General features: G+C 40.1%; 1 protein-coding gene across 3 annotated transcripts in view; it reads left to right on the top strand.

Moving 5' to 3' along the window:
• The window catches only part of LOC145737516 (uncharacterized), a 100,586-nt gene extending 95,310 nt beyond the window's left edge, over positions 1–5,276 (top strand). For all 3 annotated transcript variants that reach the window (XM_081992219.1, XM_081992220.1, XM_081992221.1), the window contains exon 4: positions 2,933–5,276. In XM_081992219.1, the coding sequence (XP_081848345.1) occupies positions 2,933–4,030 (1,098 nt within the window). In that variant the 3' untranslated portion in view covers positions 4,031–5,276. The remainder of the gene's footprint in view (positions 1–2,932) is intronic.
• The last annotated feature ends 14,588 nt before the right edge of the window (positions 5,277–19,864 follow it).

Below are 19,864 nucleotides of genomic sequence, written 5' to 3'. Positions count from 1 at the left end.
CTCATATTTTTAAGGCACAGCAACTTTAAATGGCCATAACTCGGTTATTTTTGAACTTACAGTGGTCTGCCAAAGCACACTTGGTAGCTTTTGGCCCCGTCTAACTGATTCTAGGCAGAAATGTAAGGCGCGGTTGCCAAACAGCAAAGAAAACTAAAAAAAAAGCGACTTGTGCCCGTGTTTTAACGGTACAAACCTCCTTACTGACTCTAGGGGTGGAACAGTCAATTTTAGTCCGATCGAGTTGAAATTTTCAGGAATTAAACCTGGTTTAGAGTAGTTTAATCCCTAAAAGGCCCAGGCTGTTAGGTAATCAAATTCCAAAGTTACCGCACCGTTGCCAGATGGGTTCGAAAAGTTGCAAAATAATTATTGTCCAAGACTTTTTTGAAGTAAAAGCATGAGAAATAGGGATAACCAGGTTGTTTTTGGGCTTTCAGCTTGCTGCAACAGGTCTCTAGACTGCTTTTTCAAGTTTTCTGCGTAAATCCAGCAAAATCCTGGAATCGCAGTTGCCAGATTTAGCCGAAATGTGGCTAAAAAGTGGATTTTTAACCTCATTTGGGGTAGAAACGTCCTAACTCGGTTATTTTTGGACGTACGGTATGCTGCAACAACTCCCCATGTTGCTATTGAAGCCCTCTAACTGATGCACCAAACTGGGAAAGCGTTGTTGCCAAATCTTTCTCGGGAGATTCAAAAAAGTGGTTTAATCCATAAAAAACACCCTACCAAGCAAATTGTTGGAAAAATTTTGCAAAATCCCAGGAAATTCCTTTGAAAAACCTCGAAGATGACTCTACTTCTTCCAGACCATCCCCTTAGTCCTCTAAACCACTTTCATCCTCTCTAAAACCTCCTTCTTCATCAATGTCTTCAGCTTCTTCCTTTACATCACCACTTTTCAAATCTGCATCATCTTCTTCCACTAAATCGTCACTTTCATCATTTCCAGCATTGTACTCTCGAGCAGTGGCATCTCAAATTAGTCCCGACAATATTTTTTGTGAACATTTGGCGAAAGTGCGCTTTGGACAGCCACTTAACTGGTTGATAGGGACTTTCATCTGCCGGGAGACCAACTAAGGCAAATATCTCCGGAAGTAACCATCACGAAACCTTCAAACTGGCAGGAAACCGTCAAAACAAAGCCGATTTAAATGATTTTTGCGCTGGATTGTAGCTAATTGTTTGTAGTTTAATTGAGAAAAATTTAAAAATTTTCACTTACTAATTAAGAAAGATACGGGCCTAAATGGGGTTTGACGCACATGAACTAGGTTAGAAAATAGGGGGGTTTTTTGGGCCTCTTAACAAAACCAAACGGTGCTTCGCTGAAATGTCTTAAAAGTCACATTTGTTGCTCCTTGGCTTTGCCAATTAAATTGCGAAAGAAGATCTGCGACACCTTTCACTGTTTTCGAGATATTCCTGCCCCCGTTTTGACCTCCGCTTAACCTTCAAAGTAGCAGGAAACCGTCAAAACAAAACCGATTTCAATGATTTTTGCGCAGGATTGTAGCTAATTGCTTGTAGTTTATTTGAGAAAAATTTAAAAACTTTCACTTACTTATTAAGGAAGATACGGGCCTAAATGAGGCTTGCCGCACATGAACTAGGTTAGAAAATAAGGGGGTTTTTTGGGCGTCTTAACAAATCCAAACGGTGCTTCGCTGAAATGTCTTAAAAGTCACATCCGTTGCTTCTTGGCCTTGCCAATTAAACTGCGAAAGAAAATTTGCGACACCTTTCACCGTTTTCGAGATATTCCTGCCCCCGTTTTGACCTCCGCTTAACCTTCAAACTGACAGGAAACCGTCAAAACAAAACCGATTTCAATGATTTTTGCGCAGGATTGTAGCTAATTGCTTGTAGTTTAATTGAAAAAAATTTAAAAATTTTCACTTATTTACTAAGGAAGATACGGGCCTAAATGAGGCTTGCCGCATATGAACTAGGTTAGAAAATAGGGGGGTTTTTTGGGCCTCTTAACAAATCCAAACGGTGCTTCGCAGAAATGTCTTAAAAGTCACATTCGTTGCTCCTTGGCCTTGCCAATTAAACTGCGAAAGAAAATCTGCGACGCCTTTCACCGTTTTCGAGATATTCCTGCCCCCGTTTTGACCTCCGCTTAACCTTCAAACTGACAGGAAACCGTCAAAACAAAACCGATTTAAATGATTTTTGCGCTGGATTGTAGCTAATTGTTTCTAGTTTAACTGACAGAAATTTCAAAATTTTCACTTACTAATTAAGAAAGATACGGGCCTAAATGTGGTTTGACGCACATGAACTAGGTTAGAAAATAGGGGGGTTTTTTGGGCCTCTTAACAAAACCAAACGGTGCTTCGCTGAAATGTCTTAAAAGTCACATTTGTTGCTCCTTGGCTTTGCCAATTAAATTGCGAAAGAAGATCTGCGACACCTTTCACTGTTTTCGAGATATTCCTACCCCCGTTTTGACCTCCGCTTAACCTTCAAAGTAACATAAAATCGTCAATTTAAAACCGATTTCAATGATTTTTGCGCAGGATTGTAGCTAATTGCTTGTAGTTTATTTGAGAAAAATTTAAAAATGTTCACTTACTAATTAAGAAAGATACGGGCCTAAATGGGGCTTGCCGCATATGAACTAGGTTAGAAAATAGGGGGGTTTTTTGGGCCTCTTAACAAAACCAAACGGTGCTTCGCTGAAATGTCTTAAAAGTTACATCCGTTGCTCCTTGGCTTTGCCAATTAAACTGCGAAAGAAAATTTGCGACACCTTTCACCGTTTTCGAGATATTTCTGCCCCCGTTTTGACCTCCGCTTAACCTTCAAACTGACAGGAAACCGTCAAAACAAAACCGATTTAAATGATTTTTGCGTGGGATTGTAGCTAATTGTTTGTAGTTTAATTGAGAAAAATTTAAAAATCGTCGTTTTGTTTCAGGAGCTGAGAACCTTAGAATGTCGCAACTGCGGCCTGCGACGCATCAACACCCAACTCTACCACCTCTTGCCTTACCTAACCCACCTGGACCTGGGCCACAACCTCATCCAGTATCTCTACTACGACGAGTTCCAGGACCTGCACCGTTTGCACACCTTGAAACTGGACGGCAACATGTTCCCCGTGATCCTCGAGAACACGTTCGTCCACCAACAGCAGCTGAAACACCTCAATCTGGCCGGAAACCGTATCGCCAAGCTGCCCAACACCGCTCTAGCCAACTTGACCAGCTTAGTCGAGCTGGATTTGGGCCACAACAAGCTGTACAAGGTGGAACAACTCGCCTTCACTCACGTGGCCTCCACTTTGGAGAAGCTCACCTTGAGCGGGAACAATTTGAAGATGGAAGGAGTGAAACTGGTTCTGGACACTGTGGTTCACGTGGTGGAGCTTGGAATTGCCCACTTAAAGCTCCAGAAGCTTTACAAAGGCTTCCTCCCGGATAGACTAACCAGCTTAGACCTGTCAGGGAATAACTTGACTCTTCTGGACACTGCGCTGTTGCCCAGACAGTTAAAACGTCTGGATTTAAGCCACAACAACCTCACAAGCCTCAAAGGAATCGCAGTTCTGGAGAGGTTGGAGTATGTTAACCTAGCAGGGAACCCTTGGAGGTGCGACCAGTGCATCAGCAACCTCCTGCACTCACCTCTTTCCCGGAACATCTCCTGTGCCTTCCCCACTTCCCTACTTGGTCAACCTCTCACCAAACTGAGCTTACAAGAGCTTCCGTTGTGCGGAGAGTTGAGGGAAAAATCCCCGGAAAACCCCAGTCGAGGACTGTTTATCGGTCTGCTATGCATCCTGTCTTTTGGGTTCTTTTCGGTGGTTTTCGTGGTGTATTCTTGCGTGAAACGCCACCAGAATCAAGCCTTGCAACGGGAGAAACGGACCGCAGAATCCAGCGAAAACCACCAGTATCCACCCAGTAAAAGTGATATCACCTTTCAGTTTCCTTTGGATTTGATGGCGGTGTCCACGATTGATGATATAAAGAAGGACAGGATGGTGAACGGGTCTGTTGTGACCGGATTGTAGGTGGTGAGTCGCTGTGGCAACGTTGCATTCCTTCTGACCCTCCTGGTTCAGGGTCCCAGCCGGATTGGGGAATCAAATTTTAGTCTAAAACTTACTTAACCTAACTAAACTGGCTTTTCAAGTGGGCTCTTCCCACGTAACTCAATCAGCTAAACATTTTTGGTCTCTTGTCGTTTTTTCCTAGGAGGTCACGTGACCGAGTTATCCGTCATTGAATGCTTCCTCCCCAGGCCTCAAATCCGGTTGGCTCCTTGGCCAATCCGGATGCTGGCGTTTTTGTCCGGGATTCCAGGCTGGACAGATGCTCCTCCGGGTGTGTCCCAACCCTGTCCAAGCGGAACGTCAAACTTTTGCCTGTCACTCAAATGACAGCCACTCAAAACTGTCAAAAAAGTCAACCTCCTCCGATTGGGCTGAAATTTGGGTTACTTGCCCTCTGGCGCCCTCTAACCACAATTTTAAGTCGTACGAAGCTGATTTTTGTGCAGGGTTGCCAAGTGTTACCCATAGAATATTAGGAAAATTGCTTCAAATGTCTCCGCTTCAATGCAAGGGAGATACAGGGTGATGTTCAGTTATCCGGCCAGGGTTGCTGATACATTGGACCAACCAAAACAAACTTCAGAAAAACAAAACAGCAAACTTTTTTACCTTATCTAGGGTAACTCGATCCGCTCTACATTTTTGGTCTCTTGTCATTTTTTCCTAGGAGGTCACGTGACCGAGTTATCCGTCATTGAATGCTTCCTCCCCAGGCCTCAAATCCGGTTGGCTCCTTGGCCAATCCGGACGCTGGCGCTTTTGACCGGGATTTCTGGCTGGACAGTAGCTCCTCCAAGTGTGTCCCAACCCTGTCCAAGCGGAACGTCAAACTTTTGCCTGTCACTCTAATGACAGCCCCTCAAAACTGTCAAAAATGTCAACCTCCTCCGATTGGGCTGAAATTCGGGTTACTGGCTCCCTGGTGCCCTCTAACCACAATTCTAACCTCAGAAACCTCCTTTTACGCTGAAAACAGCTCCAAACTCGCTGGATTTACTGTTCCCGCAAAGGATTTCAGGCAACGTTGCCACTAGCTCATCTCCGTGTAAATATTCGATCGAACGTTCTGGAATTATATCGAAACTTCTACTAACATATCGCTACAATAGAAAATGATACTTTGCGGACATTTTGGCAACGCTGTACGCTTGTGTGACGTGTGAATGACAGTTGCTATATATAATAAAGATTGTTTAATTTCCTATATTGGGTGTTGTTTTATTTCAGGTTAGATCGCCTGTAACACTACAGAGACAGCTGCAAATTCAAAATTGTATATCTCGGAAAGTTGGGGAGTTTAAGCGGGGATTTTTGGCACGTGACTAGTTTAGGGCTTTGACAGTTTACACACCAAATTTCATTGCTTAAACCTGAAAAACAGGGCCGTACTGAAGCAAAGTGTATGTTAGTAACTTATGAGCCTGAAGCTCACTGAACCGCAACCTACTTAATCTGTCATATCTCAGGAACGGGATGAGGTAGGACGCTGATTTTTGGCACACACTTAGCCCTAACCCTGACCAATATACACAAAAAATTTCAAGCCGATAAGTCAAGAAACAGGGCCGTACTGGACCGGAGTCTTGTAAGGTGATTAAGAAGCTTGAAACTCACTTGCAAGCAATGTATTTAAAATTCCATATCTCAGCAACTGGTTAAGTTTAAGGGGTGGTCTTAAGCACACAAATAGATTAAGGCTCTGGCAGTGTACACACCAAATTTCAGCGCTTAAACCTGAAAAACAGGGCCGTACTGAAGCAAAGTGTATGTTGGTGACTTGCGAGTCTGAAACTCACTGAACAGCAACCTACTTAATCTGTCATATCTCAGGAACGGGATGAGGGAGGAAAGTGATTTTTGGTACAAACTTAGCCCTAACCCCGACCAAAATACACAAAAAAATTCAAGCCGATAAGTCAAGAAACAGGGCCGTACTGGACCGGAGTCTTGTAAGGTGATTAAGAAGCTTGAAACTCACTTGCAAGCAATGTATTTAAAATTCCATATCTCAGCAACTGGTTAAGTTTAAGGGGTGGTCTTAAGCACACAAATAGATTAAGGCTCTGGCAGCGTACACACCAAATTTCAGCGCTTAAACCTGAAAAACAGGGCTGTACTGAAGCAAAGTGTATGTTGGTGACTTATGAGCCTGAAACTCACTGAACAGCAACCTACTTAATCTGTCATATCTCAGGAACGGGATGAGGTAGGAAAGTGATTTTTGGTACAAACTTAGCCCTAACCCTGACCAATATACACAAAAAAATTCAATCCGATAAGTCAAGAAACAGGGCCGTACTGGACCAGAGTCTGGTAACCCAACTAAACCTCACCTAAAACTGCAGTATCGACGTGTGTTTGGGATTAGGCGCACATAAAAAGTAAATTACAGGTCCGGCGGCGCTCTAAACGGATTAAAGCTCAATTTTACGTTGAAGTAAACCGGGAATAAATCCGACGAGGGAGGGTGGATTAAAAATGGAAAAACCCACCCTCACGCGTTGCCGGACTGTATGAATGATTAATGTGCAGAAAAATGGGTTAACCGGCCCTAAAGTTGCGATAACAGGACCGTAACGAGTCAGTTTTTACAGTGGCCCAGACGATTTGATGAATATTATTCGAATAATCAAAAAGAGAGGAGGAAAAGGAGGAATTTGCATGTCTGCTTTCTAACAAACCTCACAAAGAGGAGGTTAACGAACGTGGTGTCATAACGAGAGGGGTTGGAGAGGTGGGAGGGGTGGGGATGGAAGGGGTGGTTCCCCCCCACCCCTTCCACCCCCCTACAATCAGCCAAGTCGATTAAAGAATGAAATAAGGCAGCTCCGTGCGATTTACATTTCTCTCACACACTGAGCAGGTAAAAGGGTAATTGTACCAAAACTCCTTTAATTGAGGGAGTAGAAAGCTGATTTTTTGCAGGGTTGCCAAGTGTCACCCGTAGAATATAAGGAAAAATGTCTTAAATTTCTCCGCTTCAATCCAAGGGAGATACAGGGTGATGTTCAATTATCCGGCCAGGTTGGCTGAAACATTATATCAACCAAAACAAACTTTACAAAAACAAAACAGCAAACTTTCTGAGCCTATCTGGGGTAACTCGATCCGCTCGACATTTTTGGTCTCTTGTCATTTTTTTGTAGGAGGTCACGTGACCGAGTTATCCGTCATTTTATGCTTCCTCCCCAGGCCTCAAATCCGGTTGGCTCCTTGGCCAATCCGGACGCTGGCGCTTTTGACCGGAATTTCTGGCTGGACAGTAGCTCCTCCCAGTGCGTCCCAGCCCAGTTCAAACGAAACGTCAAACTTTTGCCTGTCACTCAAATGACAGGCTGTCAAAAAGTCAACCTCCTCCGATTCGGTTCAAATTTGGGTCACTAACTCCCAAGCGCCCTCTAGCAACTATTTTAAGTCCTACAAAGCTGATTTTTTGCACACTTCCTCACCACTCCCTACAGAATATCTGGAAAAAATTTCAAACAATTCCACCTCAAACCAACAAAGATACAGGGTGAAACATCCTCCCAGTCTTGAGGGAGCAAAACTCAATTTTAAAACCTTCCTATCACCCGAACCCGTTGCAGTACGGTCCTGATTTTTTCCAGGGTTGTCAACTGGCCTCATTACGACTCAATGACATTAAAATCGAGCGAATTCCCCTCAAATCGGAGCTTCTGGAGCCTCTAAACGACTTAATGAGCCTTCTTTGACTGTGTTTAAACCTCAACCGAACTAGTTAACTCGCTTTAAACAGAAACAGGGCCCTGAGTGATGTTAGTTTATTAATATATTCAGCATGCTTCGAAATGGGAAGGGAAATATGCAGAATTTGTCTTTGATTCGCAATTCCGGCGATACGGTCCTGGAAGGCTGGCTGATTGCCACTCAAAACGGACCGCAAGGAACGTTTGGTGGCATAACTTTTTTGTTTGGTCGTATTTTTTGATGACATTTTTTCTGTAGAGAGTACGGACCTGGAACTAGGCACACACAAAAAATCGTCCAAATCTGTCAAATAGTTTGGGAGGAATAAATTTTTGAATTTTGACACTGGCATATGTAAATCAAAAATCGCATTCCGGTCATTTTGACAGCCCGTAACTCGGTTATTTTGACAGTTACGGCAAAATGTCACTTAACCGAATTTGTAGCCCGGAGCCTTCTCTATAAACTGTCAAATGACAGGTAAATCGCTAAAGTGTCAAATAAGTGAGTTATGGCACGTGACACCTTTCAAAGCACTGGATTGTGTCAAAAATGACAATTCTGACATTTGACAAAAAAGTAAATACGTCATTTTGACGTACGTCAGATCTGCGACAGTTTTGACACTTTTAACGTCAATTTTGACGTTTTTCAACTAATTGTGCCATTTTGACGTATGTCAGACAGGTAGAATTTTGTCAAATGACAGTTTGACAACCAAACGTCAAAAATTCGAGTTTATACTCGTTTTCTAGTAAATCGAGGATGGGGAATTCAGAAAAAACGTCAAAACAGCTCGAAAACCATTCCCTCAACGTTAAATCCCCTAAAAACGGGTTTTTACTTGTCAATTTGACGTTTGCGAGGTTAGGGTGGCCGGGAGGCGCTTAATTCCAGTTGCGTTGTATTCCCCATCCTCGACTTACCCGAAAATGAGTTCAAACTCGATTTTTTGACATTTCGACCTGTCATTTCCCGTCAAATGACAGCCATGTCAATCGAATGTCAAAAAATCGAGTTTATACTCTTTTTCTAGTAAATCGAGGATGGGGAATTCGATGCAACTAAATTTTTTTGGGAATTTTGCCCAATAAACTAGGTAGGGCTAAACGAGACTTTGAAGTTAGTTGTAAATGGAGATTAAGACACTTTGTCTTCCCTGAAACTTTCTAGTGGAGATATCTGCGTTCTGAGGACTTTTAGGAAAAAAACCCATTCTTAGGTTTTGGTAGGAAATTTAATTCTCTACAACTTTTATTCTTTAGTGTTTTTCCAAATTGTGCCAAATAACCGATATACGAGAGGTTAAAATTGTGTAAATGAACATTCAGACACTTTGCCTCCCCCTGAACATTCTAGCGAAAATATCTCGTTTCTGAGAATTTTTAGGGCAAAATACCATTCTTAAGTTTTGGTAAAAAATTAAATTCTCTACAACTTTTATTCTTTAGTATTTTTCCAAATTTTGCCAAATAACCGAAATACGAGAGGTTAAAATTGTGTAAATGAACATTCAGACACTTTCCCTCCCCCTGAACATTCTAGCGAAAATATCTCGTTTCTGAGAATTTTTAGGGCAAAATACCATTCTTAAGTTTTGGTAGTAAATTAAATTCTCTACACCTTTTACTCTTTAGTATTTTTCCAAATTTTGCCAAATAACTTAGATACAAGAGGTTAAATTTGTGTAAATGAACATTCAGACACTTTATCTTCCCTTACACTTTCTAGTGAGAATATCTCCGTTCTGAGGCCTTTTAGGGCTAAATACCATTCTTAAGTTTTGGTAGGAAATTAAATTCTCAATAACTTTTATTCTTTAGTATTTTTCCAAATTTTGCCAAATAACCGAAATACGGAAGGTTAAATTTGAGTAAATGAACATTCAGACCCTTTGCCTCCCCCTAAACTTTCTAGTTTAAATATCTCGTTTCTGATGCTTTTTAGGGAAAAATACCATTATTAAGTTTTAGTAGGAAATTAAATTCTCTACAACTTTCATTCATTAGTGTTTTTCCAAATTTTGCCAAATAACCGAAATACGGAAGGTTAAATTTGTGTAAATAAACATTCAGACACTTTGTCTTCCCTTACACTTTCTAGTTTAAATATCTCGTTTCTGATGCTGTTTAGGGCAAAATACTATTCCTAAGTTTTGGTAGGAAATTAAATTCTCTACAACTTTTATTCTTTAGTGTTTTTCCAAATTTTGCCAAATAACCGAAATACGGAAGGTTAAATTTGTGTAAATGAACATTCAGACACTTTGCCCCCCCCCTAAACTTTCTAGTCTAAATATCTCGTTTCTGATGCTTTTTAGGGCAAAAAACCATTCTTAAGTTTTGGTAAAAAATTAAATTCTCTAAAACTTTCATTCTTTAGTATTTTTCCAAATTTTGCCAAATAACCGAAATACGGAAGGTTAAATTTGTGTAAATGAACATTCAGACACTTTGCCTCCCCCTAAACTTTCTAGTTTAAATATCTCGTTTCTGATGCTTTTTAGGGAAAAATACCATTCTTAAGTTTTGGTAGGAAATTAAATTCCCTACAACTTTTATTCTTTAGTATTTTTCCAAATTTAGCCAAATAACCGAGATATGCTAAAACCAAACCAATTACCGATTAAAATGCCAGGGAAAATCCCTGGGAAAAAGGCGGAGGGGGTTATTCTGATCTGTTAATTAATTTCCTTGTTTTCAGTTTTCTGGAAATTTGCTGTATTACCGAAATAGACGAGGGATTTTCCCTAGAAAATTCAATATTTGCCATCACTTGGTTTTAATTAACATTTTGACATATTTGCCGTAAGCGACTGGGAAATTAAGATCCTGTACACACACACACAAGGAAAACGATGTAAATTAACCGAAATTTACTTTAGTGCAATTAATTTCTGGCGTAAACACGGCTTAACAGGCTCAAAGCAGTATGTTTTGCAAAAACTAAGTTTAAACTCGCCTATTTCGGTTATTTGACAAAATTCGCAAAAATGTTAAAGAATAAAAATTGTAGGGAATTTAATTCCCTATCAAAACCTAAGAATGGTATTTTGCCCTAAAGGGGCTTGGTAAGGAGATATTTGCCACAGAACGTTCAGGGGAAGACAAAGTGTCTTAATGTCCTTATACACAACTTAATCTTCCTGTATCCAGGTTATTTGGCAAAATATGAAAAAATGCTAAAGAATAAAAGTTGTAGAGAATTTAATTTCCTACCAAAACCTTAGAATGGGTTTTTTTCCTAAAAGACCTCAGAACGGAGATATTTCCACTTGAAGGTTAAAGGGAAGACAAACTGTCTTAATCTCCATTTACAACAAACTTCAAAGTCTCGTACCGAGTTTATTGGGCAAAATTCACGAAAAATTTTAGTTCCATTGAACTTCCCATCGTCGATTTACTAGAAAACGAGTATAAACTCGTAAAAAAATTTTTTGACATTTGACATGACTGTCATTTGACAGGTAATGACAGCTCGAAATGTCAAAAAATCGAGTTTGGACTCATTTTCGGGTAAGTCGGGGACGGGGAATACAACGCAACTGAAATTAAACGCCCCACGGCTACCCTAACCTCAGAAATGTCAAATTGACAAGCAAAAACGTGTTTTAGGTAAATTTGAATATTTTCGAGCTGATTGGACATTTTTTTGAATTCCCCAACCACGAATTAACCGGAAAAGAGTATAAACTCGATTTTTTTTTGACATTTCGAGCTGTCATTTTCCTGTTAAATGACAGCTTGTCAATGAAATTTTTTTTTCCAGTTATGGCCTTGATTTTTGGGTCATTTATAGCCTTAGCCCAGTAGGTTAAGTGGTAGAAATTTGAGAATTTTAGCTCCTCTGGTTGAGGAGTTATGACAAGAAAACCCCAGCTCTGAGGATAGTAGAAACTTGCTGGGTCAAGGTAACTTCAAATTGATCTCAAAAATGTATTTTGTGGGTTACAGCCTTGATTTTCGGGTCATTTATAGCCTTAGCCCAGTAGGTTAAGTGGTAGAAATTTGAGAATTTTAGCTCCTCTGGTTGAGGAGTTATGACAAGAAAACCCCAGCTCTGAGGAGAGTAGGAACTTGCTGGGTCAAGGTAATTTCAAATTGATCTCAAAAATGTATTTTGTGGGTTACAGCCTTGATTTTTGGTGTGGTAGTAGCCTTGACAATGCAGATTAAGACAAAATTATCAAAAAAATTCCCTCTAACAAAATAACAGGAGTTTTCAAGGTTTTTCGGTTAGAGGTTCTGTTTGGGGTTCTAAGGCTACTTACCTTTGGCCTCTTGGATTTCAGGAAGGAATCAAGCGATTTGGATGAAATTTGGGTTGGATACTTGGAATGGGCAGGAGAGCAAACGGTCCCACTAGCGACCGCCTCCGGGGGCGGAAAAGGGCGGCAAGGGGCGGCAAAATTGTTTTTTAAAATTTTTCCAAAAAAAAAAATTATGAACGTCAACTTCAAAATGCTCTCAAAAATGTATTTTGTGGGTTACAGCCTTGATTTTTGGTGTGGTAGTAGCCTTGACAATGTAGATTAAGACAAAATTGTGAAAAAAATTCCCTCCAACAAAATAAGAGGAGTTTTCAAGGTTTTTCGGTTAGAGGTTCTGTTTGGGGTTCTAAGGCTACTTACCTTTGGCCTCTTGGATCTCAGGAGGGAATCAAGCGATTTGGATGAAATTTGGGGTGGATACTTGGAATGGACAGGAGAGAAAACGGTCCCACCAGCGACCGCCTCCGAGGGCGGAAAAGGGGCGGCAAGGGGCGGCAAATTTTTTTTTTAAATTTTTCCAAAAAAAAAAAATTATGAACGTCAACTTCAAAATGCTCTCAAAAATGTATTTTATGGGTTACAGCCTTGATTTTTGGTGTGGTAGTAGCCTTGACAATGCAGATTAAGACAAAATTTTGAAAAAAATTCCCTCTAGCAAAATAACAGGAGTTTTCAAGGTTTTTTGGTTAGAGGTTCTGTTTGGGGTTCTAAGGCTACTTACCTTTGGCCTCTTGGATCTCAGGAGGGAATCAAGCGATTTGGATGAAATTTGGGTGGGATACTTGGAATGGGCAGGAGAGCAAACGGTCCCACCAGCGACCGCCTCCGGGGGCGGCAAGAGGCGGCAAGGGACGGCAAAATTTTTTTTTACATTTTTCCAAAAAACTTTTGAGCCTATCTGGGGTAACTCGATCCGCTCGACATTTTTGGTCTCTTGTCATTTTTTTGTAGGAGGTCACGTGACCGAGTTATCCGTCATTTTATGCTTCCTCCCCAGGCCTCAAATCCGGTTGGCTCCTTGGCCAATCCGGACGCTGGCGCTTTTGACCGGAATTTCTGGCTGGACAGTAGCTCCTCCCAGTGCGTCCCAGCCCAGTTCAAACGAAACGTCAAACTTTTGCCTGTCACTCAAATGACAGGCTGTCAAAAAGTCAACCTCCTCCGATTCGGTTCAAATTTGGGTCACTAACTCCCAAGCGCCCTCTAGCAACTATTTTAAGTCCTACAAAGCTGATTTTTTGCACACTTCCTCACCACTCCCTACAGAATATCTGGAAAAAATTTCAAACAATTCCACCTCAAACCAACAAAGATACAGGGTGAAACATCCTCCCAGTCTTGAGGGAGCAAAACTCAATTTTAAAACCTTCCTATCACCCGAACCCGTTGCAGTACGGTCCTGATTTTTTCCAGGGTTGTCAACTGGCCTCATTACGACTCAATGACATTAAAATCGAGCGAATTCCCCTCAAATCGGAGCTTCTGGAGCCTCTAAACGACTTAATGAGCCTTCTTTGACTGTGTTTAAACCTCAACCGAACTAGTTAACTCGCTTTAAACAGAAACAGGGCCCTGAGTGATGTTAGTTTATTAATATATTCAGCATGCTTCGAAATGGGAAGGGAAATATGCAGAATTTGTCTTTGATTCGCAATTCCGGCGATACGGTCCTGGAAGGCTGGCTGATTGCCACTCAAAACGGACCGCAAGGAACGTTTGGTGGCATAACTTTTTTGTTTGGTCGTATTTTTTGATGACATTTTTTCTGTAGAGAGTACGGACCTGGAACTAGGCACACACAAAAAATCGTCCAAATCTGTCAAATAGTTTGGGAGGAATAAATTTTTGAATTTTGACACTGGCATATGTAAATCAAAAATCGCATTCCGGTCATTTTGACAGCCCGTAACTCGGTTATTTTGACAGTTACGGCAAAATGTCACTTAACCGAATTTGTAGCCCGGAGCCTTCTCTATAAACTGTCAAATGACAGGTAAATCGCTAAAGTGTCAAATAAGTGAGTTATGGCACGTGACACCTTTCAAAGCACTGGATTGTGTCAAAAATGACAATTCTGACATTTGACAAAAAAGTAAATACGTCATTTTGACGTACGTCAGATCTGCGACAGTTTTGACACTTTTAACGTCAATTTTGACGTTTTTCAACTAATTGTGCCATTTTGACGTATGTCAGACAGGTAGAATTTTGTCAAATGACAGTTTGACAACCAAACGTCAAAAATTCGAGTTTATACTCGTTTTCTAGTAAATCGAGGATGGGGAATTCAGAAAAAACGTCAAAACAGCTCGAAAACCATTCCCTCAACGTTAAATCCCCTAAAAACGGGTTTTTACTTGTCAATTTGACGTTTGCGAGGTTAGGGTGGCCGGGAGGCGCTTAATTCCAGTTGCGTTGTATTCCCCATCCTCGACTTACCCGAAAATGAGTTCAAACTCGATTTTTTGACATTTCGACCTGTCATTTCCCGTCAAATGACAGCCATGTCAATCGAATGTCAAAAAATCGAGTTTATACTCTTTTTCTAGTAAATCGAGGATGGGGAATTCGATGCAACTAAATTTTTTTGGGAATTTTGCCCAATAAACTAGGTAGGGCTAAACGAGACTTTGAAGTTAGTTGTAAATGGAGATTAAGACACTTTGTCTTCCCTGAAACTTTCTAGTGGAGATATCTGCGTTCTGAGGACTTTTAGGAAAAAAACCCATTCTTAGGTTTTGGTAGGAAATTTAATTCTCTACAACTTTTATTCTTTAGTGTTTTTCCAAATTGTGCCAAATAACCGATATACGAGAGGTTAAAATTGTGTAAATGAACATTCAGACACTTTGCCTCCCCCTGAACATTCTAGCGAAAATATCTCGTTTCTGAGAATTTTTAGGGCAAAATACCATTCTTAAGTTTTGGTAAAAAATTAAATTCTCTACAACTTTTATTCTTTAGTATTTTTCCAAATTTTGCCAAATAACCGAAATACGAGAGGTTAAAATTGTGTAAATGAACATTCAGACACTTTCCCTCCCCCTGAACATTCTAGCGAAAATATCTCGTTTCTGAGAATTTTTAGGGCAAAATACCATTCTTAAGTTTTGGTAGTAAATTAAATTCTCTACACCTTTTACTCTTTAGTATTTTTCCAAATTTTGCCAAATAACTTAGATACAAGAGGTTAAATTTGTGTAAATGAACATTCAGACACTTTATCTTCCCTTACACTTTCTAGTGAGAATATCTCCGTTCTGAGGCCTTTTAGGGCTAAATACCATTCTTAAGTTTTGGTAGGAAATTAAATTCTCAATAACTTTTATTCTTTAGTATTTTTCCAAATTTTGCCAAATAACCGAAATACGGAAGGTTAAATTTGAGTAAATGAACATTCAGACCCTTTGCCTCCCCCTAAACTTTCTAGTTTAAATATCTCGTTTCTGATGCTTTTTAGGGAAAAATACCATTATTAAGTTTTAGTAGGAAATTAAATTCTCTACAACTTTCATTCATTAGTGTTTTTCCAAATTTTGCCAAATAACCGAAATACGGAAGGTTAAATTTGTGTAAATAAACATTCAGACACTTTGTCTTCCCTTACACTTTCTAGTTTAAATATCTCGTTTCTGATGCTGTTTAGGGCAAAATACTATTCCTAAGTTTTGGTAGGAAATTAAATTCTCTACAACTTTTATTCTTTAGTGTTTTTCCAAATTTTGCCAAATAACCGAAATACGGAAGGTTAAATTTGTGTAAATGAACATTCAGACACTTTGCCTCCCCCTAAACTTTCTAGTTTAAATATCTCGTTTCTGATGCTTTTTAGGGAAAAATACCATTCTTAAGTTTTGGTAGGAAATTAAATTCCCTACAACTTTTATTCTTTAGTATTTTTCCAAATTTAGCCAAATAACCGAGATATGCTAAAACCAAACCAATTACCGATTAAAATGCCAGGGAAAATCCCTGGGAAAAAGGCGGAGGGGGTTATTCTGATCTGTTAATTAATTTCCTTGTTTTCAGTTTTCTGGAAATTTGCTGTATTACCGAAATAGACGAGGGATTTTCCCTAGAAAATTCAATATTTGCCATCACTTGGTTTTAATTAACATTTTGACATATTTGCCGTAAGCGACTGGGAAATTAAGATCCTGTACACACACACACAAGGAAAACGATGTAAATTAACCGAAATTTACTTTAGTGCAATTAATTTCTGGCGTAAACACGGCTTAACAGGCTCAAAGCAGTATGTTTTGCAAAAACTAAGTTTAAACTCGCCTATTTCGGTTATTTGACAAAATTCGCAAAAATGTTAAAGAATAAAAATTGTAGGGAATTTAATTCCCTATCAAAACCTAAGAATGGTATTTTGCCCTAAAGGGGCTTGGTAAGGAGATATTTGCCACAGAACGTTCAGGGGAAGACAAAGTGTCTTAATGTCCTTATACACAACTTAATCTTCCTGTATCCAGGTTATTTGGCAAAATATGAAAAAATGCTAAAGAATAAAAGTTGTAGAGAATTTAATTTCCTACCAAAACCTTAGAATGGGTTTTTTTCCTAAAAGACCTCAGAACGGAGATATTTCCACTTGAAGGTTAAAGGGAAGACAAACTGTCTTAATCTCCATTTACAACAAACTTCAAAGTCTCGTACCGAGTTTATTGGGCAAAATTCACGAAAAATTTTAGTTCCATTGAACTTCCCATCGTCGATTTACTAGAAAACGAGTATAAACTCGTAAAAAAATTTTTTGACATTTGACATGACTGTCATTTGACAGGTAATGACAGCTCGAAATGTCAAAAAATCGAGTTTGGACTCATTTTCGGGTAAGTCGGGGACGGGGAATACAACGCAACTGAAATTAAACGCCCCACGGCTACCCTAACCTCAGAAATGTCAAATTGACAAGCAAAAACGTGTTTTAGGTAAATTTGAATATTTTCGAGCTGATTGGACATTTTTTTGAATTCCCCAACCACGAATTAACCGGAAAAGAGTATAAACTCGATTTTTTTTTGACATTTCGAGCTGTCATTTTCCTGTTAAATGACAGCTTGTCAATGAAATTTTTTTTTCCAGTTATGGCCTTGATTTTTGGGTCATTTATAGCCTTAGCCCAGTAGGTTAAGTGGTAGAAATTTGAGAATTTTAGCTCCTCTGGTTGAGGAGTTATGACAAGAAAACCCCAGCTCTGAGGATAGTAGAAACTTGCTGGGTCAAGGTAACTTCAAATTGATCTCAAAAATGTATTTTGTGGGTTACAGCCTTGATTTTCGGGTCATTTATAGCCTTAGCCCAGTAGGTTAAGTGGTAGAAATTTGAGAATTTTAGCTCCTCTGGTTGAGGAGTTATGACAAGAAAACCCCAGCTCTGAGGAGAGTAGGAACTTGCTGGGTCAAGGTAATTTCAAATTGATCTCAAAAATGTATTTTGTGGGTTACAGCCTTGATTTTTGGTGTGGTAGTAGCCTTGACAATGCAGATTAAGACAAAATTATCAAAAAAATTCCCTCTAACAAAATAACAGGAGTTTTCAAGGTTTTTCGGTTAGAGGTTCTGTTTGGGGTTCTAAGGCTACTTACCTTTGGCCTCTTGGATTTCAGGAAGGAATCAAGCGATTTGGATGAAATTTGGGTTGGATACTTGGAATGGGCAGGAGAGCAAACGGTCCCACTAGCGACCGCCTCCGGGGGCGGAAAAGGGCGGCAAGGGGCGGCAAAATTGTTTTTTAAAATTTTTCCAAAAAAAAAAATTATGAACGTCAACTTCAAAATGCTCTCAAAAATGTATTTTGTGGGTTACAGCCTTGATTTTTGGTGTGGTAGTAGCCTTGACAATGTAGATTAAGACAAAATTGTGAAAAAAATTCCCTCCAACAAAATAAGAGGAGTTTTCAAGGTTTTTCGGTTAGAGGTTCTGTTTGGGGTTCTAAGGCTACTTACCTTTGGCCTCTTGGATCTCAGGAGGGAATCAAGCGATTTGGATGAAATTTGGGGTGGATACTTGGAATGGACAGGAGAGAAAACGGTCCCACCAGCGACCGCCTCCGAGGGCGGAAAAGGGGCGGCAAGGGGCGGCAAATTTTTTTTTTAAATTTTTCCAAAAAAAAAAAATTATGAACGTCAACTTCAAAATGCTCTCAAAAATGTATTTTATGGGTTACAGCCTTGATTTTTGGTGTGGTAGTAGCCTTGACAATGCAGATTAAGACAAAATTTTGAAAAAAATTCCCTCTAGCAAAATAACAGGAGTTTTCAAGGTTTTTTGGTTAGAGGTTCTGTTTGGGGTTCTAAGGCTACTTACCTTTGGCCTCTTGGATCTCAGGAGGGAATCAAGCGATTTGGATGAAATTTGGGTGGGATACTTGGAATGGGCAGGAGAGCAAACGGTCCCACCAGCGACCGCCTCCGGGGGCGGCAAGAGGCGGCAAGGGACGGCAAAATTTTTTTTTACATTTTTCCAAAAAACTTTTGAGCCTATCTGGGGTAACTCGATCCGCTCGACATTTTTGGTCTCTTGTCATTTTTTTGTAGGAGGTCACGTGACCGAGTTATCCGTCATTTTATGCTTCCTCCCCAGGCCTCAAATCCGGTTGGCTCCTTGGCCAATCCGGACGCTGGCGCTTTTGACCGGAATTTCTGGCTGGACAGTAGCTCCTCCCAGTGCGTCCCAGCCCAGTTCAAACGAAACGTCAAACTTTTGCCTGTCACTCAAATGACAGGCTGTCAAAAAGTCAACCTCCTCCGATTCGGTTCAAATTTGGGTCACTAACTCCCAAGCGCCCTCTAGCAACTATTTTAAGTCCTACAAAGCTGATTTTTTGCACACTTCCTCACCACTCCCTACAGAATATCTGGAAAAAATTTCAAACAATTCCACCTCAAACCAACAAAGATACAGGGTGAAACATCCTCCCAGTCTTGAGGGAGCAAAACTCAATTTTAAAACCTTCCTATCACCCGAACCCGTTGCAGTACGGTCCTGATTTTTTCCAGGGTTGTCAACTGGCCTCATTACGACTCAATGACATTAAAATCGAGCGAATTCCCCTCAAATCGGAGCTTCTGGAGCCTCTAAACGACTTAATGAGCCTTCTTTGACTGTGTTTAAACCTCAACCGAACTAGTTAACTCGCTTTAAACAGAAACAGGGCCCTGAGTGATGTTAGTTTATTAATATATTCAGCATGCTTCGAAATGGGAAGGGAAATATGCAGAATTTGTCTTTGATTCGCAATTCCGGCGATACGGTCCTGGAAGGCTGGCTGATTGCCACTCAAAACGGACCGCAAGGAACGTTTGGTGGCATAACTTTTTTGTTTGGTCGTATTTTTTGATGACATTTTTTCTGTAGAGAGTACGGACCTGGAACTAGGCACACACAAAAAATCGTCCAAATCTGTCAAATAGTTTGGGAGGAATAAATTTTTGAATTTTGACACTGGCATATGTAAATCAAAAATCGCATTCCGGTCATTTTGACAGCCCGTAACTCGGTTATTTTGACAGTTACGGCAAAATGTCACTTAACCGAATTTGTAGCCCGGAGCCTTCTCTATAAACTGTCAAATGACAGGTAAATCGCTAAAGTGTCAAATAAGTGAGTTATGGCACGTGACACCTTTCAAAGCACTGGATTGTGTCAAAAATGACAATTCTGACATTTGACAAAAAAGTAAATACGTCATTTTGACGTACGTCAGATCTGCGACAGTTTTGACACTTTTAACGTCAATTTTGACGTTTTTCAACTAATTGTGCCATTTTGACGTATGTCAGACAGGTAGAATTTTGTCAAATG

Source organism: Ips typographus, linkage group LG14, assembly GCF_016097725.1.
Source record: "Ips typographus isolate SLU linkage group LG14, UJ_Ityp_2.0, whole genome shotgun sequence".
NCBI classification, from domain to species: domain Eukaryota; kingdom Metazoa; phylum Arthropoda; class Insecta; order Coleoptera; family Curculionidae; genus Ips; species Ips typographus.
Note: the sequence above shows the minus strand (reverse complement) of the source record. Positions and strands in the feature narration are given on the sequence as shown.